Below are 24,581 nucleotides of genomic sequence, written 5' to 3'. Positions count from 1 at the left end.
CGCAATTTATCAGCGCTGACTTCAATGCTTTATTGGAGCAGACTATTGGATTGGCAATGGTTGAAAACAAAGAATATTGCTGGTTGGTGATTTAAATGCAAATTTTCTACCTCGGCAAAGTCTCGATAGAATCGCGAGGAAGTTAAAGGACTTGTTAAAAGGCTTGGGCATGTCACAGCTGATCAATAAAACCACTAGGATAACTGAACACTGTAGCTCCTTGATTGATGTCATTCTTTCGACACACTCACACAATATCCCGCTAACAAGTGTTATTCCCCTGGGCTGGGGGGGTACACCCAAAATTTGTTGCAAAATTCAAATTTTTGTTTTGTTCGGATTTTGCAACTTTAGGTATTTGAGTTTACTATAGAGTAAGTGTTTATGACAATAATTTTACTTTTATACCTTTGTGAGCAATTTTAAAATTCCCGCCTCTGTTGATTAGTTTGGTTGCCATAGCAACGAAAACAGTATTTCGTTGTTTTCCAGTTGTTTATAATGTTGTTATGCAGCTTTTTTGGCCGCATTTGACATAAGACACTACATTTGGTCTTACTTGAGGTGAATTCTTAGGAGAAATGCATTATTTAATTTTAATTTAATAAGTTCTTATATAGCACATTAAAATTGAACTCTATGCGCTTTACTATTACAATTAACAACATTTCAATAAAAATCATATACATGCAATTTTCACTACTCTATCTACACCAATGAATTATTACGTGTTATACATATATTTGACAACGTACGATATCAAAAAAAATCTGATGGCTTAAATTTTGAAAAGATAAGTTTTCAATAAGCGTTTAAAGGAGTCAATAGATTCCGCGTTTTTTATGCATTCAGGTAGTTACTTCCACAAATACGGTGCAACGTAGGAGAATGCTCTTTGCCCATACATTTTAGTTCGAATTGTTGGGACCTCAAGTAGATTCATGTTTGATGAACGGAGGTTTCGTGCTGGAATATACCGACTAAGAAGTTCAACAAGATAGGTTGGAGGTTGGAGCCATGTCATTTAGTGCTTTGTATGTTATCAACAGTATCTTGAATTGAATTCATTTAGTGACCGGGAGCCAACGAAGTTTCATAAGTATAGGTGTTATACTGTCTCTTGATTTAGCACCGACTAATAAGCGGGCAGCTGTGTTTTGGATCCTTTGGAAGTTTTCGATGTCACAAATCGGTAGACCGTACAATAGGCTATTACAGTAATCAAGTCTCGATGAGATGAAGGCATGTATCAATCTTTCATTTTGCTGCGTCGAGAGGTGTTTACGAATGCGACCAATATTTCTGATTGCTAGAGACGACGATTTACAGATCGAATTTATATGCGAGCGTAAGTTCATCACAGAATCAAGCATGACGCCCAGGTCTCGGACAGTATTAGATAGATTAATGATATCATCTCCAATATTGATATTACAGAAAGGAGGATTTTTTGAGAAGTGTGAGAGGAAATGAATGATTTCTGTTTTTGAAGGGTTACACTGCAATCTGTTTTTCTTGGCCCACTCCATGATTGCATTAACACATAATTTCAATCTTTCCATGCCCAGCTCAGAGGAGTTTATTATGGGATAGTTTGACGAGCTGTATTCAATCGATTGAAGTACGGAACGAACAGGAGCGATTAGTGTCATTTGGAAGCGATATTTAAGCGTTAAATTTACTTGCAATGGTCGGACAGACAGTGAAATCGTCCTAAAAAAAGAAAAGGAAAGGAAAGCCATTTTCTGGGACGCAGAGATATGAAGCAAAAGCAAAGAAACCCGCTCCTGTTGATGATTTCGAAACTGACGAAACACAACCAAGCACATCTCGTGTTGCAAATCAATCGGACTCAGACTCCGAAAAATCCATTGGTTCATCAAGGAAGAAAATGGAAAATTCAAGCAGAAACCTCTCCATAGAAAACTCTGACGATGATATGTCATTCCAACCCGAGGAAAGCTAAGGATACAGAATAATTGACCTAGAAACCACTAAAAGACAGGGACTGATGTCAGAACTGTCTCTGCAGTGCAACACCTGTCACGAGTCAACACCATTGCTAACTTCCACCAGTGTGACCCAGCGGGGAACATCGTATGACATCAATCGCCGAGCCATGTATCATGCTATAGAGACTGGTAGTGGCTATGAAGGCCTTGCTACATTTTGGTAGCATCATGAACATGCCTTGTCTTAAAAAAACTGCTTACTACAAACAAGTGGACAACATAGTAGAAACACTGGAAGATGAGGCAAAGGAAGAGATGAGGAAAGCTGCAGAACGACTGCGACAACACATCTTGGACGAAAACCCAGACAAAGATGAGAATGACATCCTTGATGCTGCTGTCAGCTTTGATGGCACATGGGCAAAGCGAGGATTCACTTCATTAACAGGTGTAGTGTTCGTCATATCCGTAGACACTGGAGAAGTCTTGGACTATCATGTCTTGTCCAAATCATGCCAATTGTGTGCCCTAAATAAAGGAAAATGCACTGATGAAGAGTTTGAGGAGTGGCTGTTGGAACATGAATGTGACATTAACTTTACTGGTAGTTCTCCAGCCATGGAAGCTGAAGGAGCTGTTGTCCTGTGGGGTAGGTCCATTGAACGCCACAACCTAAGGTATAAGTGGATGGTTAGTGATGGGAATAGCAAGGCTTTCAATTCTGTTGAACACATTTATGATGGCAGAACTGTGGAAAAATTGGACTGTGTGGGGCATGTTCAGAAAAGAATGGGAAAGCACTTGCTGAACCTCAAAGCTAGAACAAAGGGTAAACTGGCTGATGGTCAACCAATTGGTGGTCGTGGGCGACTGACGGAGGGAGTAATTAAACAGCTGCAAAAGTATTATGGGCTTGCAATTCGCCAGAACACCATTAAAAAGGCAAACCCAACAGAAAGGGAAGTCGAAGTTGCAGTATATGCCATGAAGAAAAACATTATTGCAGCTCTTCATCATACTTTTAAGTCACCAGACCTAGCCAAACAACATCGTTTCTGTCCTCCAGGAGAGTCGTCATGGTGCAGGTGGCAGCAGGATGCAGCATCAGGTACTTCAACGTACAAAGACGATAACTGCATACCAGAGGTCTTTCTAGAAGTCCTTCGCCCTACATTTATGACATTGAGTGATTGTAAACTACTGGGGGGGTGCGTGCTAGGGGCAACACAAAATCGAAATGAGTGTATATACTCAATGGTGTGGGTCCGGTGCCCCAAACACAAGCACAATGGTTTCAAGGTGGTTCGGTGTGCAGTAGCGTCAGCGGTCTGTCACTTCCACAGTGGGACAAGCAGTCGCCTTAGAGTAATGGAGAGACTTTCAATCCCTGGTGGAGCATCAACAACATTGGCTTCTAATGCCAAGGACAATAGAAGGAAGAGAAAGTCAGATTTGCAAGCAACTGAGAAAGAAAAGAAACGCTGTCAGGGAGAACAGCTTCTGCGTACTCGTCGAGAAGAAGCTCTCAGAGATGCTGAGGGAGACACTTATGATGCAGGAGGCTTCTAAACTGATTTTAGAAACTTATTATGGCAAAATGTGTACAGAAGAGCAACAATTAGGCATATAACCAACGTGAAAATCAATGTTTTACTTTAATTAGAACTTTTTCTCATAACGTATGTTTTTAGCCTTCAAGAAAAGATATCTCATGAACGATTTATCCAATTGACCTGAAATTTTCAGGATTTGTTCTTCTCACTAAGTTGTGTGTTTTGAGCATACAAATTTGTCATATGATGCATGTGCATAAAGTTATGATGTAAAACAGCTCTTAGATTTTGTGTACCAAATTTGATCAGTCGTCATTTCTCGTGTTTTCATTATTTAAGAAATCTCTATGCTTAAAATAGAAAGCTGTCTGTCTTCTTTAAAATAAACTAAAAATCATCCAGTTTGATTCATTATAGCAGGAGATATCTTTTCTCAAGTACGCCTTGGTATCACCCAGCAGGTGGTACGATTAACTGTTTGGTATCAGCTTACAATACGCTTTTCAGGCGTAAAACATTTTTTTTCACAATCTTTGGCTCATAAGCTTTCTAAAAATGTATAGTTTTCTATATTTTGGCATAATATCTTATACGTGAGAATTTTCTGAAAAATGGCCTGTTTTTTGGGTGTCCCCCTGCATGGTCGGCTGTGTCCGCAAATTGAACTAATTAAAGTTCCAAGCACAAAAAAATTGAATGTCGCAACTACGCCAGGTACGACAGGGAAACCTTTAACAAGGATCTTCAGAGTGCCTCGTGGGTCACAGTTCTCTCAAGTTCTGATGTGAAACTCGCATGGTCCAGCTTTAAAAACATAGTTCTTCAAATCTGTGATCGTCAGCTCCCTTTGCTGACTAAAAAAGTTCGTGGCAGCCAGAATCCTTGGATGACTTCTGCGATTTCTAACTTAATGTCAACCAGAGACTATTATTTGAGAAAAACAAAGAGATCTGGAAGAGACGAGGATTGGTATTCGTATCGGTCATAAAGAAATTAAGTCACCGCTGCTATTAAAAGTGCCAAGTTTGATTATAATCGAAATCTGAATCAAGAAAATCTCGACAATCCACGTAACTTTTGGAAGTCTATGAAGAAAATTTTGCCTGATAAATCATCATCCAATTTGAACTCAATTAATCAATTGAAGTGTGATGATCAAACGATCACGGATAAAGAAAGTATTGCAAACCAATTTTGTAAAATACTTTTCTGAGATTAAATTACGAATATCTGATCGATTCAAAAGCAGTTCTGTTGCTCGGCAGACTTGTTCCAACTCTTCTTCAGGTAGATTTTATATGGCACCAGTCACTAATGGATTCGTTTGTAAACAGTTACTACAATTAAGGACAACAAAAGCAACAGGCCTTGACGGTCTCCCATCTAGCCTGCTAAAGGATGGTGCTGTAGCTATCAGCACCCTTATAACACATATTATCAAGTTGTCTATTACGACTCAGTGTATACCTCATGATTATAAACATGCTAAGGTTATTCCACTCTTCAAAAATGGGGTGAGAGATGACATCGACAATTACCGTCCGATTTCAATTTTGCCAGCGGTGTCAAAGATTCTTGAACAGGCTGTCCAGCAGCAATTGGTGGATCATCTGAAGTCACACAACCTTTTTTCTAGATACCAATATGGTTTCCGTCGTAAGTATTCGACACAGAGTGCAATTATTTTCCTTACTGACTCCATAAGAAGGAACATGGATGCTGGTCAGCTAATAGGTGCCATCTTCGTGGACTTCTGTAAGGCTTTTGACTCTATTGATCATAAAATCTTGCTTGATAAACTGCAATTATTTCGAATTTGTGATAGTGAGCATCGTTGGATGTCTGATTACCTAACAGATCGTACCCAATCAGTTTTCGTAGGAGGTGTCCGGTCCCGGCCTCAACTAGTGGTCTCAGGAGTTCCACAAGGTTCTATTCTGGGCCCTCTGCTTTTTTCTTTGCATTTAACAGATATGCCAAAATGTTTACAGGCTGCTAATATATTAATGTATGCTGATAATACCGTCATCTAACACTCATCCTCAGGTACAAATCAGCTGTTGCAGGTGTTAAATGCCGGGCTCAGTTTTCTCTTAGATTGGTCAACTAAGAACCATTTTTTTATTCATTATAAGAAAACTGAATACGTAATCTTTGGAACTGCTATGAAACGCAATCAAATTGACTCTAACAATCTTTGCAGTGTTTACTTAGGAGACCAAGTCCTCAATTTTAAGCCTCTCTATAAGTCCTTAGGAGTATACCTAGACGATAGACGAGTCACTATCTTTCAAGGAACAAGTTATTCGACTGGTTAATAAGGTATCTAGACAGCTCGGTTTGTTAAGCGGGGTCAGAAACAGTCTCACGGTTCATGCAGCTTAAAGTCTTTACAACTACGATTCTTCCCAAGTTAGATTATTGCGACTTTGTTTGGAATAATTTAGCTCCTTCTAGATATAAAACTTTAGAATGGTTACAAACAAGAGCCGCTACAATTGTTTTAAAGGAAAGCTGCCTTAGTCACGATCAGCTGTTGCGACAATTAGGTTGGATGTCCCTCAAGACATTCTACAATGCATATTTCAACTTTTGTTTTTAAATGTGTCAATAACATTGCTCCTGAAATGTTCAAAGAATATTTCGTCAAGTTATCACATGATTATTTTACCAGGCGTAATGGTCTTGACCTTTTAGTTCCAATTGTTCACACCTGTTGATGCGCCACATTTGCGTGACGGCGCTTTAAGTTACAGTTACACGCGTCACTTGCGTGACAGTGCTTTACGTTACCGTTAGGTTCTTTAGCTATTTCTGGATGTGATTGATTTAGTACGTGCGGAGCGAGTGTGTGGAGTAGACATTTTTTGCTGTGGTCTACAAAAAGAGATTATAAAGGCCTAGGGTGTCGCGGGACAGACATGTAAGTTCGTTTCATCGTAATTTATCCTTATTGCTTGTGGTTAGCCCAGTTCGCAGTTCAATTAAGTTCAATTAGCGATTTTCACGGCAATACATTGGGCCTTGATGTTCGCCTGCCGTTACAGTAAAATATCTTAAAAGACGCCTTGGCTTGAATCAAACTTCGTCGAAGATGAGTGTTAGTGGTATTCCTTCACCTCGAAGTGCAGTTCGAAAAATTCTCGCTGCGGGAGATAAAGAAGCTCCAGATGTTGAAATTTCAAATTGGTTGCGCGATGTGAGAAACTTTGGTGTAGATGAAGAAATATGTTCTCCAGGCATACAATGCGGTCATTCAGGACTGCGTGCCTCATGTATGGTGGCCGAGAACTGCCAATAGAAAAATCCGCATTTTTGAAAGAAAATTGTTTTCTTTTTTATTTTGATTTACATTTTTTTTTTATTTTTCAATTTATTTTTTTATTTTTAAAATAGAGTGAAAGTAAAATAAAATAAAACCAAAGTAAAATAAAATAAAACCAAAGTAAAATAAAATAAAACCAAAGTAAAATAAAATAAAACCAAAGTAAAATAAAATAAAACCAAAGTAAAATAAAATAAAACCAAAGTAAAATAAAATGAAATTATTCGACCCAGCCGAGAGCTGCCACTACCAGCATGCATTGCGTGCGTTACTGTCACACGCTCGAGTTCATCATGGCCGATGCATGGAAGAGGCTCAATGAAAAAGTTAAAGCAAAGCGTACCAAAAAAACCAGCCCAAGGACCATCGAAGGAAAGATGAACTGACAGTTCAACGTTTGTCAGCAGAAGTTTCTGGAAAGGCCCAAAAGTATACAAGGATTGGGCCAAGAGAGTTTGTTCCCTTCGACGAAACGGAGGAATTGACCATTGGTAATATCAAGAGCGCTTGTGAGAGGCATTTTCTACAAAAAATCGGAAAGAATCTCGTATGTGATATCTTAGCAGGAGAACAGGGCCCATCGTGCAAGACTCTTGCCCAAATACCGGACTTAAAGGTTGTATACGCCCGCTTCATTCCAGATCCAGCTGATGAAGGCGATGTCAACAGCACCCAGAATTCCACGAGAAAGAGGAAGGACGCAACTGGAGAGTCCTCGACTTATACCGAATTTAACCCTCCGCCGTCAAAATCAAGGTCAAGCCCCAGTAAACTTATGCATTCGAGAAAGAAATTACCCACACAAGCAGCGGGCACAAAAAGTACGTATTACCCTCGAAGTTTATCAATTTCTGACATGATCAAACTTGGCAAAATCAGCACAAATAACGCCACTACTATTGTGAGAATTTTCAGATTCGATATGGAAGTTTTGTCGTGGTCCAAAGTTCCAACCACTGTCGAGTTCTATGAGGATAAAGAGGCAATCGGAACTGGTGGATTCCGTAAAGCATTCAAAGCAACATCCAAACATCCAGAATTTGTTGCGACAACGTGGGTGATAAAGCACTATCTACCAAGTGCTTTAAAGTGCATCTCGGATACCGGTCAAACTATCGAGCAACACAACCGCAAGGTTGTTCAGATGCATCTCCTAGCTAGGAATTTTGCTTCGCAACTTGAGGCAGAAATCAAGGAGGAAAGCGAGGTTTTTGGAACTACATTTAGATATAGAAAGATCTTTCATGGAGAAACAGACGAGGGGGAGTATGTTACAGTCGAAGAATTTATCCCTGGCCAGTTTAAGAAGTACGTAAACAACACTGGCCAAACCTGTGTCGATCCTACAGATGAGATGGCCCAGAAGGCAGAGTGTTTGACACACTTCACGTATGAGAGATCAAAGAAAAAACTTATGCTAGTTGACATCCAGGGAAGTGGATATGACTTATTTGACCCAGAAATTGCTTCTACAGATTTACTGGACGAGGGTGACAAGCAATACCTGTATTGTACTGGAAATCTTTCCAAAGTAGCAATTTCAACATTTGTGAAAGAGCACACTTGTAGTTTGTTCTGTAACTTGCTTGGCCTACCAGCAATAGAAAATTAAGGGGCAACTCAAGCTGCTATAAAATTGTGAACATTGAGACATTGTTGACAAAACTTGATACACTGTTTACAAAATAGCTAGTTCACATAAAATCCCATGGTTACATATCATAATTTACGGGGCAGTCATAATTTGTTTCCAGGGGTGGGCTGCAGGATTGTGATATTAACCAACCTTGTTGTTGCTGAATTCACCCTCAAGCAGATATGTTTTCATGTACCCCAATTTAGGACACCAAAACACCTGCTCTTGTTAATGTTTCTCCTCAACCCACCATGTGAGGATTGATGGTTAAAATTTGTATTATTTGTATTAGTAAGGTGCATAGTTTTTCTTGCTTCTGCTGCCCTTTCGATGTTACTGTTATTGCCATCAGTGTTATTGTTCGTTCCAGTTTATTTCCACAAAGGTTATGGATATCATGTTCAGATACATTATCATTCGATGAATTTGTTGTTTATGGCTGCACAAAGTTCATAGTAACAAAATGGAGGATGTGGGAGAAAACATGCTGCTTTCACTATAAAAATAGAGTCAAGGGCATAACACCATGGATAAACAGTGGAGTTATTACAAAGAAAAATTTCTCTTTAGGAAAAGAAATGCTTCCTTGCAATCAGCAGGTTTCAAATGGTCAGTGTCAATGATTCGTTCACACTCTGCTCTGAACTCAGGGGCGAGAAAGTCATCATCAACAGTAAGGATGCCTGACTGGACAGCAGCTTCTTTTAGTTGATCATCAGTTACTTGAAGACCTGCACATTGCCAATAGAAAACAATCTTAGCATTCATCATCTAGTGTGACTGGCAGTGTCAGCACCACATTAGGTTTTTATAGATATGCGACTTTCAGGCCCAAGGATTTTAGCAACAAATAATTTCCTTCTGGGCAATAAAATTATGCCTTGAAATTTCTACAAATAAATTATCATTGGTTGATTGTTGAAGCATTATAACTATGCCATAGTTCACTTTGAATAAAACAGAAATATCCCAAAACCAGTTTTGACAAAACCTTATAATTTTTTTACCGCATTCTTCAAGCCCATATTTCTGAGGAAAACTGTAAATATGGTTTGGGACCCCATCTGGTAAAACTGTGTCCTTCTGGGCTCTGATCCTGTGGGAATTCCACACCATCTCCTTGAATGTATCTAGCTCTCTCTGAACCACAGGAACCATAATAAAAGAAAGAAGCTTCCTATGTAGGAAAACAAAATAAGCAAAGGTAACAAACACGTTGGTGTATAGGTAGTTTCAATTACAATATATAAGCCAGCAAGTTTTTTTTTTTTTTTTTTTGGGGGGGGGGGGGGGTTCCCTAACTAAAATTTTTCCTGGGCCCCCTCAACCATATCTATTTGACTCGAGTATATATAAGCTTTAGGGGGAGGGGATGTGTTATTGCATTCATACAGAAATTAATTAATTTGCTATAAAAAATGTATGTATATTAACTTTAGGCAAAATAATGTTTATGTTGATTGAGCTTTCAATCACCCACGTGCCATGCCCTAGCAAAACTGCAACATATTCTAAAACAATAACTCAATGTCACTTTTGGAGTTTAAAAACAAACCTTGAAATGAATAGCCTGTGTATGTGTGCGTGTGGGCGGAGGTGGAGGGGGGAGACTTGCCCATTCTCACCTGTCAATATCATCATGTGGGTCATAATGCCCTTGATCTTTAAGCCATCTTAACTGACTTTTGAAAAATTTTTCCATTCTTTCGTGTAATTCTTTCCACCATCTTTCGATCTAGAGGAAAACGTTTTTTTAAATGACATTTTGTGAAATGTGCATTTGCCGGAAATCAGATGATAGGGTGGATTAAAATATTACTTGTTACTGAGGAAATGATTAAATAACAAACAACAATAATACTTTTCCTGGCACTCAAATAAAGTCACCGAAAGACTCGTTGACTAATTTGGCACACTCACATAATATAATTAGAGAGCACTTGAGAGATGAGCTTACTTACTTCGTTTGAAGTTGATGGACCATACAAAATTGTGTCTGCAGGATCCACAACGTCAGTGTGATGTCTACGAAGAAAGGCATGAATTGTGGCCATGGTGCCTGTTTCTGTACCTTTGTCGATTCTGATCATTGCAGGAATTACCTTGGTCTCCATTATATGCTCCAAGTACCAACGACCAATCAATTGCGGGTCACAGTTCTTATTCCAAACTCGCAACCATAGCAGCTTTCTGCTGGCTGTATCTAAGCAGCCATAAATAGCAATCGGAAAAGTGGAATTTTGGAAACCCATTAATTTATCATGACCGTCCAGGGAGTGGACCCAGTTTGGTCCTTTCGAAGAGAAGTTTCCTTTCTTTCGCCTTGCCTTCTTAGCTCCAACGCCTCCGCGAGCAGCAAGTCCATCGGGGTAAAGATCAGACATCACATCGTAAACTTGATCTCGCGTAACTAACAAGTCATATTTTTGTCTTATTTTCTTGTGCATGCTTCTATATCCCAATAGCTTTCCTGGTCCTTCCAATTCCTTTTTAACAGCCTCTTTAACATCTTCAACCGAAACAGTGTCATCCCTGTAATAAACTTCGAAATGGCGTAAACGTCTGTCGAGTGTTCGGATACTCCAGGCGTATTGAGGAAAGTCTCTCCGTAAAAAATCGATCGCTTCTTCGCGTTTGAGGCCTTGTTTGACATACTTCTGCAGTGCACCTTTAAGGGGATCGTCTTCTTTCCACGATGAAACCCTGCTATCCGCCATTTTCGAGAACAGCCCGGGAGAACAGTCCCTATATTCCCGCCATTTTGGATCTTTACGATGCACGCAATGCATGCTGGTAGTGGCAGCTCTCGGCTGGGTCGAATAATTTCATTTTATTTTACTTTGGTTTTATTTTATTTTACTTTGGTTTTATTTTATTTTATTTTTATTTCAATTGATTTTACTTTCACTCTATTTTTAAAAATAAAAAAATAAATTGAAAAATAAAAAAAAATGTAAATCAAAATAAAAAAGAAAACAATTTTCTTTCAAAAATGCGGATTTTTCTATTGGCAGTTCTCGGCCACCATACTCATGCGAGCAAACTTTGACCGATAAAGGAAGAGCTTATCAACTGGAAATTCGTGGCGAGAGGAAAAGGGAATTCGAGACGAAATTACGAAACATATCGGAATTATCTACTCCTTAATGGACTCTCGTGCTGGTCGTGACGTGTTAGAAAAGGAAATGGAAAATCTAGATTCAATTAAAGAGGAGCTGAATGTTGCGCACAGAGCCTTTGATGCATTGCTGGAAGAAGAGAGCGCTAAAGGTGCCGGTTATCGCGTTTTTGACTTGTGTGATCGAGAGTACACCGAATGTCGAATCCGCATATCGGAAAGGCTTCGTTCAATCGAACAGCAGATGGAATTAGAGTATGAAACGAGTGTACCTGATGCCAAGTCAACAAAATCAAGCCGTTCAGGAAAAACGAAAATGTCGCATTCTTCTAGGTCTTCGGCCATGTCGAAGAGAGTGGAGGCGACGGCTCGAGCGGCAAAGCTTAAAGTGGAGATGAAGTACCTCGAACATGATACTAATTTGAGGTGGATTCAGTTAGAGAAAGAGATTGCATTAGCGGACGCCGAAGAAGCAATCAGATTGGCCATGAATGAGCAGGCAGAGGCCAGCAGCGTAGCGCATTCAAATACGGACATGAGTAAGGAAAGTCGAGAAAGTGCACCTAAAACTGAAATTGAGGCAGGGATGCTTGCCACGAGACATAAGTCCTCAACACTTAGGCCGGAAGCAAGTTCTTTCGAACCAACGTCGTCTCCAGTTGGAGCAATCGTTAAACAGGAGCAAAGAGCAGCTTCGGAAGAGACAACAAGACCACAAGATTCAATTCTACAACAAATGGTGAAGCTGCAAGCCAAACAAGCCGAATTAAGCGCTCAGTTCGTCAGCCAGCAGAGAGCGAGCACGTTACCTGCGCAAGAACCGCCAGTGTTTAGTGAAAATTACTTCGATTATCCCACGTTCATCGCTGCCTTCGAGGCAATGATAGATAAGAAGGTAGATTCGCAAAGGGATAGGCTGTATTTTCTGTGCAAGTATACTACCGGCAAGGCCCATGAAGTCATCAAAGGTTTCTTGACTTGGAACTCCAACAGAGGTTACGAAGAAGCTCGCAAACTCTTGGCTCAACCGTTTGGAAGTCCATTTCGGGTGGCTGAAGCTTATAAGTCCCGACTGCGAAGTTGGAGTCAGATAGCGGAAGGAGATGTTGCCGCTCTTCAAGACTTCTCCGATTTTCTCGTTCGCTGCGAAGGAGCTATGCAATCCATGAAGTATATGGAAGAATTGAACTCGCCTAGGATATTGCAAGAAATCAGTTCCAAGTTACCAATCAGATCGGGCTCTAAGTGGTGTCGTGAGGCTCGTGACATTTCGAAGAAAACAGACAGGACAGTGTCCTTTCGTGACTTGGTTGTTTTCGTTAAGGAAGAAGCAGACCTTGCAAATGACCCAATATTTTCCCCCAAAGCCTTGAAAAGAGAAAGAACTAAGATGCCTGACAGGAACCGGGGAAAGAGAGCTCACGGAGCGAACAGTTTTGTGTCACTTGCATCTCAAAGCCAGTCTAACGAAAGCAGACGCAAATCCAGCGAAGTACCAAGTCAAAAACAGCAAACAAACTTATGCTCCGTGTGCAACGGTGGTCATCAACCCGACAAGTGTGCAGAACTTCACAAAGGGAGCGTAGAAGAACGGATTGAGATTACTAGATCTAAAGGCCTTTGTTTTGGTTGCCTAAAGAAAGGCCATCAGTCGAAAAATTGTCGGGCTCGACTGATCTGTGAGAAATGCGGGAGGCAGCATCCCACCTCTCTTCATATTCCTAACGACAAAGAAGAGAACAAAGGTCAACAGAGTACTCCACAGTTAACTTCGTCCGATTTCGCCCATAGTCATCAAACAAGCTCTGAAGTTGCTGATGAAAATGTGAACTCCAAGCTCACTGCTAACGTGTGTAGCGCGGTTGATTGGCATGGTGTCATAACTAATTCGTTGATCATTCCAGTTTTTGTGCATCACAAGAATAATCCCGGGAACAAAGTCATGATTTACGCCTTACTAGATGACGCTAGTGACACAACATTTATTACAACCAACGTTAAAGAGAAACTTGGAATCCTGGTGTTAGTTCGAAGCTCATTCTCAGCACCATGCTTGGAAGGGAAGAAGTCTCCGTTTCCCGAGTTGATGGATTAATAGTCGAGAGGATTGACCAAGTGGAACTACCTAAGACCTACTCTAGGGATCGGATACCTTCAAGAAGGGACCAAATTCCCAGGCCAGAGGTTGCGGCAGCATGGCCGCATCTGAAAAAAATCGAGGATAAAATAATGCCTTATCAAGAGGAAGTAGAGGTCGGATTGCTGATTGGCTGCAATTGCCCAAAGGCCATTACACCTAAAGAAGTCATCGTTGGTAGAGGAGACGACCCCTATGCAGTTCGCACTTTGTTAAGTTGGGGAATAATTGGCCCGGTCAGCTTGCTAGAGTGTGAAGAAAGCGATCATGAAGAGCAAGTAGCCTCATCTTGCAACCGGATTATAGCATGTGAAGTTGACACCGGCCACCACAACATCAGTCGTAGCTTCGTGTTGAGTTCTCAAACCAAGGAAGAGATAACTCCCTTCTCAGTTAAGCGTATGTTCGAACACGATTTCTCCGATCGATGTAGCAACGACCCAGGACTTTCCAAAGAGGACAGGAGATTCCTCACTATTGCAAGAGAAGGAATTACCCAGTTGGAAAAGTCATTACAAGCTGCCTCTCCCCCTCAGAGATCCAAACCTAAGGCTTCCGAACAATCGAGACTTAGCTCTACGTCGATTGGCACAGCTGAAGAGAAGATTCCTCGCTGATGAAAGATACCGTGAAGACTATGTGACGTTCATGGAGGGTGTCATAGGGAAAGGTTATGCTAAAAGGGCAAGAAAGGGCCCCCTCACCAACAAAGACGCGAAAACACCCAAAGGGAACCAAAGTGCCGCGTCGTCGCCCCATTCAAGAGAAACAAATATTTGGTATATTCCTCACCATGGGGTATACCATCGAAAGAAGCCGAATAAAATACGTGTGGTGTTCGACTGTGCTGCAGAGTTCAGTGGAGAGTCACTGAATAAAAACCTTCTGCAAGGCCCGGATTTAACAAACACCCTTACTGGCGTCCTCAACAGATTTCGTCAAGAACCCGTGGGTATCATGTGCGATATAGAGTCTATGTTTTACCAAGTCCATGTGACAGAAGAGTTTAGAGACTTGTTGCACTTCTTCTGGTAGGAAGGTGGTAACTTATCCAAGAGTCGAGTAGAGTACAGGATGACGGTGCGCCTATTTGGAGCTACTTCATCTCCAGGTTGCGCCAACTTTGCCCTTAAGAGAGCAGCACAGGACGGTGAAGACGAGTTTGGGTCTGCAGCTGCGGACTTTGTACGAAAGGTTTAAAATCTTGTTGCAGAGTTGAGGAAGCAACCATGCTGATATCATCTGTGAAAAAGATGTGCAAGAAGGCAGGGTTTAATCTGCACAAGTTTGTTTCGAATAAGAAAGAAGTTTTGAGAAGCATTCCAATTTCTGATCGAGCTGATGACCTCAAGAACATAGACCTCGATCTGGACAAGCTACCCATGGAGAGAGCACTCGGGGTCCATTGGTGTATTCAGTCAGACATGTTTCAGTTTCGTTTGATGCTAAAAGATCGTCCTTGTACAAGGAGAGGGATCCTATCAACCATAAGCTCGATTTTTGATCCACTTGGTTTCGCTGCACCCATCCTACTAGTGGGAAAGAGCATCTTGCAAGATCTGTGTCGTGAAGGCATGGAGTGGGATGATCCCATACCCGACGTGATTATGTCAAGATGGGAGAAATGGCGAGCCAAGCTTCCTATTCTTCAACGTTTCTCGATTCCCAGATGCTTTAAGCCCGAAAACTTTGGCTCGGTCGTGAGGAAAGAGCTACATCACTTCTCGGATGCAAGTACAAAGGGTTACAGTCAATGTAGTTACTTAAGGCTTCGAGATGATTCCGGCAAAATTCACTTTTCTTTCATGGCTGGCAAGGCACGAGTGACCCCCATCAAGCATGTGCCTAGAGCTGCAGGCCGCTGTGACTTCAGTAAAGGTTAGCCATCAGATGCGCCAAGAGTTGAGCCTTAATGATGTCCCAGAGTTCTTCTGGTCTGATAGCAAAGTGGTTTTGGGGTACATCGCTGATGAAAGTCGAAGATTCCACGTCTTTGTAGCCAATCGAGTTCAGCTGATTCAGGATGCAACTTCATTAGATCAGTGGAAGTATGTGGAGTCAAAATTAAATCCAGCCGATGACGCCTCGTGTGGGCTTAGTCCAAACGCTCTTCTAACCTCGAAGTGGTTAAAGGGACCAGCCTTTTTGTGGCAAAGCGAAGATAAGTGGCCGCTTCGCAGAAATGAAAAGGTACTTGATTCCCGTGAAGTATTACCCTCTGATCCTGAGGAGACTTCAGAATGAATTTGACGAGGAAGATCTTCATTTGTCAGCAAGCTCTGTGTTACCATCTGATAATAATAAAGAGGCAGTGGTTGGAGACACCTATCTGGACACTGCAGGTATCCTCAATGCAATGCATAGGCAAGTTAAATAAGAGGAAGATTTTTTCATTGTCATGAGAAGAGGAGCTCCACTATCTAGAATCATCGATATCTGAGAGCGTCAAGCAAGAAAAGTCAGTCCTGAGAATACCCTAAGAATTAAAATACTGTGGAGAAAGTGGAATCGACACAGGGGCCTTGTCACAAGAATAAAGGATATTGGGAATCTATGTTTCCCACTGGAGCACCAGCAAATTCCATTTACCGTATTTACCCGTGTATAATGCGAACTTATTTTTCCCGAAATGAACACCTAAATTCGAGATGCGTATTATACACGGAATCCTTTGTTTAGGCTGACGCGACATTAGAATAACAAAGACACATAAGCGTGCGATGTAATTGGTCTTTAATTTGAGGGTAAACTAACCTACCAATGACATGTTAACAATTTGGATCCTTGAATAAATTTAACTAAGTATTTAAGCGAACAGCTGATCAACAAAACAGTTACTGTAATCTTGAGCAATCAAACGTAAACATGACTACAAAACTCGCCGGAACCAAGCGTCAAAGTTACACAGTGTCAGATAAGTTACGAATCATCAATTTCGCCGAACAGCATGGAAATCTCGCTGCTGAAAGAGAGTTCGGAGTATCTGAAAGTAATGTTCACTTATGGCGGAAGAGCAAGGAAAACTTGAAAAAGATGCCTCGGTTGAAACGAGCAAATCGTGGCAAAAAAGCTGCATGGCCAGAACTTGAGGTTGGTCTCCTCGAATGGATCACAGAGAAACGGAACAATGGTCTCGCCATTTTACCATCGCTGGTGAGGCTGAAGGCCCTCGACATGGCAAAGAACGAGAAATATGGGATTCCACAAGGGCAGTTTAAAGCAGGCAACCACTGGTGTCAGCGTTTCATGAAGCGTAATGGCTTGTCTCTTCGCCAAAAGACAACTCTTGCCCAGCGGCTTCCAGATGACTATGAGGAGAAAATCGTGCGATTCCACCGCTACATTATCGATCTTCGCAAAGAGCACAATTATCCTCTTCATGTTATTGCTAACATGGACGAAACACCACTAACATTTGACATGCCGCCAAATCGAACCATCAACAACTCGGGAGAGAAAACGATCAAGATTCGTACTACGGGTAATGAAAAGAACCGCATTACAGTCGTGTTGACCTGTGCTGGCGATGGAAGCAAACTGAGACCGATGGTAATCTTCAAAAGAAAAACTCTCCCAAAGGTTGCCAACAAGCACGGAGTTGTAATCGCCGCTCAAGAGAAAGGTTGGATGGACGGTGAAGGAATGAAAACATGGATCGACAAAGTTTGGTGTTCGAGGAGAGGTGGCCTGGGGAGAAGAAGAAGCCTGCTTGTTTGTGACGCGTTTGAAGCCCACGTGACCGAAAGAGTGAAAACAGCACTGACACGAGAAAACACGAACTTAGCAGTAATTCCTGGCGGATTAACCTCGATCTTGCAGCCGCTGGATGTCTCTTTAAACAAGCCGTTTAAAGATGGTGTTAGAAAGAGGTGGATGGAGTGGATGGCGGAGGGAATCCATGAATTTACAGCGAGTGGCCGCCAAAAGAAACCATCCGAGGAACTGATCCTTTCGTGGATCGCAGGAGCATGGCAGGACATTTCCGAAGAAATGATTGAATCCTCATTTCTAAAATGCGGGATCACCAACAGCCTTGATGGATCCGAGGACGACCTAGTTTACGAGGCCAACGATGACTGCAACAACGAGCTCAATGACTCGTTTGCAAGAGAACTGTTCCAGTCAGACTCCGAGTCCGAGTTTGAAGGATTTGATATGTGAAAGATGTTGTAACCATCATTTCGTTAGTTTGCCAAGTTAATTGAAATAAATAATGTTATACAATTTTACCTTCTTGTTGAGTAGTTTATTTTTCTTTTTTCTCAAAATTTGGTCTGAAATTGGGATTCGTATTATACACGGGCCCGCATTATACACGGGTAAATACGGTACAATGTACACAATAAATCATTAAAGACTTGTGGAGAAATTGTTGCTGTTTCTTTAGCCAATGGTGATCCTGCACCTTCATTTAAGGTCAAGTCAGTATTTGAGCTCATGCTAAATCCAGAGGTTGACCTGAGTGACCTCTCTGAAGAGCACTTCACTTCTGGGGATATGGGGATATATTTAAACAGATCAGGAGCTGCAGTTCATTTGATGATACTTTTGTCAACATTATCTCAGGAGCATGGATATACTGATACCATAAATAAAGCCCACAAAGAAGATATCATTGGGACAATTAAAGTAAGTATAATCAACAAGCAGTTGCTCTTCTTGCGGGAATTTTCACGACTCAAGATGCTTATGAACTTATTAAAGGTAATGTTGACGTATGCAAACATCTATTCACTGCAAGTACCAGTGCCCCAGATGCTGACTATGTCTTCTCCATCATTTCACCTATGTATTCTGAGAATGGTACAACAAAGCGCCAGCTAGAAGAGACACTGATTGATAATTTCCAAGACTTTTGTGCACTATTGAAGATAATACGATACAAGGCCCTACCGAAGAATTGACATGGGACGACGAGAGTACTAGTGGTAGAGATGCTGCAGTCCAGGAATGTTTGGGAGTTTGCGAAGCTTAAATGTTTCATGGCAATGATGTTAGTCCTGCTGGAGTCCTTGGTTGGCTCACTGGACAAAAACACCATCCTTTGAAAAATGAGAATTTAGTGGTCACTGTCTATTTTGATCATGATTGTAAGGCAAGGGCTCCAAAGCACACCATTTGGTACCCTGTAGTTGGGGCGTGTGGAAAAACCATCTCATTTCCTGTTAAGCATATGGTTGAAAAGAAAGAGTCTCAGCGAATTTTTATTGAGGCTTTGTGTAAAGGTGGTGCATTCTCAAAGACATGAAATGTTAGAATCAAAATGGTAGCTAAGGTAGTACTGGATGTCCCATTTTTTAACTAGAATTTTTCAAATTTGCATTTTATATTTTGTTTAGGAAGTACAAATGTTGCAATTTTATAATGTAATAGCGCATTTAAAATTAAAAAAGCATTACATTAGTTGTAGTTTTTAATACACTTGAGGGTCAATGTTAAAATAATAATTATTGTACCATATTATATGTTGTAATTGGAAATGATTTATTCATTCAACCTCATTTTAATCAAATGGTACAAATACTGCATAGTGCTGCATTGCACAGTTCCATACACTATGTATCATTTCAAAACTTAGGTTTTGACAATTTCAGAAATTAGTACTTCTTAATGCACATCACTGCTGTGAATTCCAACAAACTGATGCGTTCATATTGAGGATTCCAAAGCTATGAAAATAGGTTCGGGTGTTGTACAATGTTTAGAATTGATTAGATATTTTAAAGTTTAACAAAAATTTTAATAAAAGCTGGAGCCTGAAAACATACAGATATCCCATACAGATCAGAAACGAATATTGTATATTACTTATGAAACGCCTAACATAGTTAATGGGTTTTGTGCTAAAAAAAACTGAAGTTTCTCTATTAAATGTAGAGAAAATAAGATTCAAAGTTTATGCAAATCAGGACGAATCTGTATCAGAATTACAGATCCCTTCCTCGGTTGTGATTTCCTTTGTTTTGGCTTAATGAATTATCAATGAGTTTTATAAAAAATCCATATTTACAAGTCAAAACTTTCTGATCTAATTGGCTCTCAATAAAAGTCTGTTGGAGGTTTCTTGTTGTTCTAGTTGAGTTTGACATTTCAAGTGTTGCATGGTCAAAATCCCTTTGAAATCATTTCAAACTATCTATAAAGGAACAACATTTATTAAATCTACAGCATACCAGCTTTGAAATTATGTGCTTTTTACTGTATTATATTTAAATGCTTGGGAGAAATTTAGCTATTTGTGTGTAGGGGTTTGAAATCCCTTCCGATACCTTAAGCAGCATAATGCTACATAGCAGTCACTATAGTTAACAACCAACCATGCACATCAGTTTGAAGGAGAAGTGAAGGAAGTCACCTAGATACATAGCTATACAGATTATGGTACAACTGTAATGCCTCTTGCCAGTTTTTTAGTGATGAATGTCCCAATGCATCAAATGCATATTGAAAATACTCCTGGTATTCATTGGAGATGTCTTGGTGAGCAAAGTAATCTTCAATGATGTGGTTACACTCGTGCACCCTGATGGGTGAAAGATAGTCCAATGTATCAAGTAACTCAGGCAAGTAAAACAACTCATCGGGTTTAACCTTGTCTGTATCGTGGTTTGACCCTCTGATACAGTGAGTGTTCCAATGGTCTTTGACCGTGGGTTAAATCTTGCTGAACCACATTTGAAAAGCAAAACCACAAACACTCCACCTGTAGATCATTACCAATGGTGTAGACTTGTTGTTCTGCTAAATCTTTAAAAAGTTTATCTACCATGTTGTCCCGTGTCTTCTCAGGTAGGACCACCAACCTTCAATTCGTTGGTTATGAGGTGAGGTCCCATAAATATGTGCGAGGTTATTATCCATGAAATAGCTCTGTGCTGCAGCTACAAGTCCATTCTCAGTCCCATAGTCAGTTCTGACCTTTTGAGGACACCCTCCATATTCCTTCACAGTTTCCATATAGTATCTTCCAATCACCACAGTATCATTGTTCGTGCAATCCAATTTTAACCATAATACTTTGTGACTATATCCATCTATGCAGCCATGAATGGCAAAACCATCTGGTTTGAGTTTGTCATACCCATCTATGTGTCAACAGTGGTTAGGACCCAGATTAGAGTAGATTCTTCTCTTGAGTTTATGGCGTTTTCTCCCTGCACATCCCTCTGGATCCATTTCTCACAAGCTACAGCTTGCCTCGACACCTGAAATCCCTCTTGGCGCAAAGTATGCCACACACTTCTATAACCTGACAAACATCCAGGTCCATTCAGCTCTTTGTGTATTCTTGCTCTTACATCTTGATCATCTGAATCTAAAAGATTTCTTCGTTGAAGGCCAAGGGACTTGAACCTTTCCTTTAGCGTTCTAAAGCTCATGTGGATTCCATGGTACTTTTGCAAAAAACACAAAATAACTTCATACTCTTACCCCTCATTAAAGTAATACTTTATCGTTAGCTTTTCAAGATCAAGCTCGATACCACAGTTGGAACAAAATCGGTTAATAGATATCGTTGCGCCACAATCCGCACATCTTAACGCTACTGTTCTAGTCGCCATTTTCTTTTCCCTATATTTCAATTCAATGAAACAATACTTGGTCCAGTCTCCCAGGTCTTTAGAATTCGGCGTAGAGATTTAGAATTCGGTGTGGAGATTTAGAATTCGGTGTGAGCAATTTGAATTTGGTGTGGGCATTTGGAATTTGGCGTGGAGATTTAGAATTCGGTGTAGAGATTTAGAATTCGGTGTGGAGATATACAATTTGGTGTAGAGATTTAGAATTCGGTGTGGAGATATACAATTCGGTGTGGAGATTTAGAATTCGGTGTGAGCAATTTGAAATTCTGTGTAGAGTTTTTTAATTCGGTGTGCACTTGTGGGTCACCGTATGAATCAGTTTTTGGTGTACGTGTTCTGTATATTAATCGGCCACTAGATTAAAAAAGTTAACCTGCTCAGCAATCGTCTATATCTCCCTGTGTGGCATTTATTACATTGGTGGCAGCAACTGGGATTTAAAGTGGCCCAGAAATGAATGATGGAGAACAGAAAAATATGTCTAAAGGCGCCGAAGGCAGTCTGCCAAGGGAACCTGCGCCAAAACATGAAGCAAAGCCGCTGCCAAAAAGTGCATTGCCCAAGGGGAGTTCTGAAATTCAGCAGCTGGTGAATACTTTATCCCAGGCCCTGAAGCAGAACATGGTGGTCTGAAGTAGAACATGGTGGTCTGAAGCAGAACATGGTGGTCTGAAGCAGAACATGGTGGTCTCTCATTTTGGGCTATCCCCAAGACATTTCTTATACTGAGAGACTTATTAAACTGAACTTACTACCCTTGGAACACCGCAGAGAGATTTCAGACCTGCTACTACTTTTCAAATCAAGAAATGGTCTGATAATTATGGATATCCATGATTATCTGTGCACTTCTAATCCTTGTAACAAAATTCTGTAATACAAGCTGACTATTCCTCATTGAGATGGCTGACATCCCTTAAGGAGCTTTAAGGAGCCTTTAGGGCAGGTGGCTTGCTGGCTTGAATGCCTACAAGAGTACGACTACGAGGTATAACACCGAACTAGAAAGCAACACAGCAATGCAGATAGCTTGTCTCGATGGCCCAGGTGAAATCACGTAGAATGTCCCTCATGTCTTCCACCGGCAAAGTGAGAGGTAGCAATGGTCACCAGCAAGCCACCTTCTGATCACAAAGACAAGGATATGTGGTCATCCAAGAATGTGGCACAAGCTCAAAGTGAGGATCCTGAAATTGGCCAAGTTGTAGATCAGTTGTTGCGGGAATGGAAGAGACCAACCAATGGTGAACTCAGACCCTTGAGTTGAGCAACAAGAAAAGACTGGGCACAGTGGGAACCATTGGAGCTATGAGAAGGAGTACTTTATCTACAGTCACCTGAAAGAATGCCATCAGCCTAGTGCAGGATGGTCTTACCTCAGAAACTTGTTAAAGAATCACTCATGGAGGTTCATGATGGTCTAACAGGTGCCCTCTTGGGAAGAGGGCACCTTACTGGAAAGAAACCAAGAGGAGCAACTCAAAGTTTATCCAAGGTCGCACAAGGACATTTCACGGCCAAAAAGCGCGGAAGACCTCCTAAATGAAGAGAATAAAAAAGTTTTAATTGTTGGTCGACCCGGAATCGGTAAGACCGATCATCATATCAGTATGCAACAATGGCAGTCAATCATGGTTTTGCTTGCTCCTTCTTCGCGCTATTTTTGCTTTGTCTCTACTCAATATACTGGTCAATAAATCTATCTAATACCTGCTGTGGTCAATCTACATGTCCTTTTCAACTTAATACGCTGAAAAGGCCGAGTTTTAAACTTGTGAAGCCTACTTATCGACGGTATCACCATATTTTCTTAGGTTAAATCAAATATTTGAAGGAGATAACGTTCGTACCTTTAAGTTGATTTGTCCTAAATGTCGTAAAGTTAATGCTTTTACAGTTTGTTCTTGTTAATTCCGCAGTCATTTGTAAAATATGTACTATGTGTTTGTTCTTTTTCTTAATGCATTGGGTTGGGATTTTAAACCTAATTCAGGGGTTGGGATTAATGGTGTAAATATCTTGGAGGGGCCTTAGAGTCCTATTGTATTTACACCCACCTTCGGGTGAATCATTAAATAAAAAATAAAAATACTAGAAGAATGAAGACCCTGAAGAAGATGAAAACCAGGTTTTGGAGACCCAGTTTCACAAAAGAAGTCCATCGGTATTGTAGCAGTTGTCTGACATGCGCCAAGAGCAAATCCAGGCCGAAATCAAAGGCACCCTGCATTTGATACCATCTGGAAACCCTATGCAGAGATCCCATATTGACATTGTTGGCCCCTTACCAAGGTCTCAAAAGGGAAATTGCTATATTCTGAGGATACAGTGCAGTTTTACAAAGTGGGCTGAAGCATATGCAATTCATAATCAACTCGGTCATCTGCATACCATCCAGAGGACAATGGTCAAGTTGAGAATCTGCACAAGACCGTTAAGAGCATGCTGAAAGCCAGGGTTGACAATGATCCATGGGGCTGGGATGAAAAACTACATTACTGCATGATGGCCTTCAGAAGTAGTGTCCACTCCTCCACAGAATATACACCTTTTGAGCTAATGTTTGGGAGGGAGATGAGGATACCCCTGGATGTCATGATGGGCAGTGGACCCATGAACAATGAAAGCAGTTACTCTGAATTCGTAGCGGACCTGCAGGGTAGCCTAGAAGCTGTATACTGTGATGTGAGACAAAACTGACAAGGGAGTGAGGCACATGGTGTGCTATGATCCACAGCTGAAACAAGGTGAAACAAACAAGTTCCATTGACAGAGGGAGGGACCATATGAGATAGTGGAGCGAGTAACTGATTTTACGTACTGTGTGAAGAGAGTCAGAGGACATTCCAGAAAGTCTCAAGTAGTCCATTTTGACAACTTGCAGTTGTACAGGAGAGCGCAGGAAGGAGGCAGGGAGAATCAAAGGCTCTGTGAGCCAACTGTTGAATTGGATAAGCCAATGTAATTTGTGTCGTCAATAGAAATGGGTGTTTGATTTCCATACTAAGGTATGAATTGTTAGACTGGTAAATGAGCATTATGAGGAATATGATGTGAAACTAAACTAGGCCTCAAAGACAGAAAATATGGCCCGATTAGGATTTGGTGCAAGACAATCACTGTTCCAGATTTTACTGTAAAGGTTTGTGGAATGAAAGTTCAAAAGGGTTTTTTTATCATAAAACTATTGTTCCAATATTGAGCTCAGTATTTACTTGTGATGATGTTACAGGTCTCATAGAACAATAGGTATTTTAACACTCCGAAGACTTAAGCC

General features: G+C 40.8%; 1 protein-coding gene and 2 pseudogenes across 2 annotated transcripts in view; 1 reads left to right on the top strand and 2 right to left on the bottom strand.

The window, feature by feature from the left end:
• The first annotated feature begins 1,564 nt into the window (after positions 1-1,564).
• On the top strand, positions 1,565-3,809 carry LOC111347120 (uncharacterized; annotated as a pseudogene).
• A 5,011-nt stretch (positions 3,810-8,820) lies between these two features.
• Positions 8,821-11,305, bottom strand: LOC148730683 (uncharacterized). The gene is made up of 4 exons (XM_088761685.1): positions 10,428-11,305; positions 10,092-10,201; positions 9,474-9,643; positions 8,821-9,197 (listed from the first exon to the last, which is right to left on the bottom strand). Exons 1-4 carry the CDS (start codon positions 11,253-11,255, stop codon positions 9,013-9,015), a joined length of 1,293 nt encoding a protein of 430 aa, XP_088617811.1. The 5' UTR covers positions 11,256-11,305; the 3' UTR covers positions 8,821-9,012.
• A 5,132-nt stretch (positions 11,306-16,437) lies between these two features.
• The window catches only part of LOC148730678 (uncharacterized), a 40,337-nt pseudogene continuing 32,193 nt past the window's right edge, over positions 16,438-24,581 (bottom strand). Inside the window, exon 3 of the transcript XR_016001920.1 lies at positions 16,438-22,842. The product of XR_016001920.1 is annotated as an uncharacterized LOC148730678 (transcript). The remainder of the gene's footprint in view (positions 22,843-24,581) is intronic.

Source organism: Stylophora pistillata, chromosome 5 (genome assembly GCF_964205215.1).
Source record: "Stylophora pistillata chromosome 5, jaStyPist1.2, whole genome shotgun sequence".
NCBI classification, from domain to species: Eukaryota; Metazoa; Cnidaria; class Anthozoa; order Scleractinia; family Pocilloporidae; genus Stylophora; species Stylophora pistillata.
The sequence above is the reverse complement of the archived record's forward strand: the minus strand, read 5'-3'. Positions and strand labels throughout refer to the sequence as shown.

What these genes read in the sequence shown, in the direction of transcription:
- LOC148730683 (XM_088761685.1), bottom strand. Translation starts at nt 11,255, where the DNA reads ATGCATTGCGTGCATCGTAAAGATCCAAAATGGCGGGAATATAGGGAC. An exon ending in GTCCATCAACTTCAAACGAA is followed by an intron (nt 10,202 to 10,427) that starts GTAAGTAAGCTC and finishes GTTTTCCTCTAG; the next exon opens with ATCGAAAGATGGTGGAAAGA. An exon ending in ATATGGGCTTGAAGAATGCG is followed by an intron (nt 9,198 to 9,473) that starts GTAAAAAAATTA and finishes GGCAATGTGCAG; the next exon opens with GTCTTCAAGTAACTGATGAT.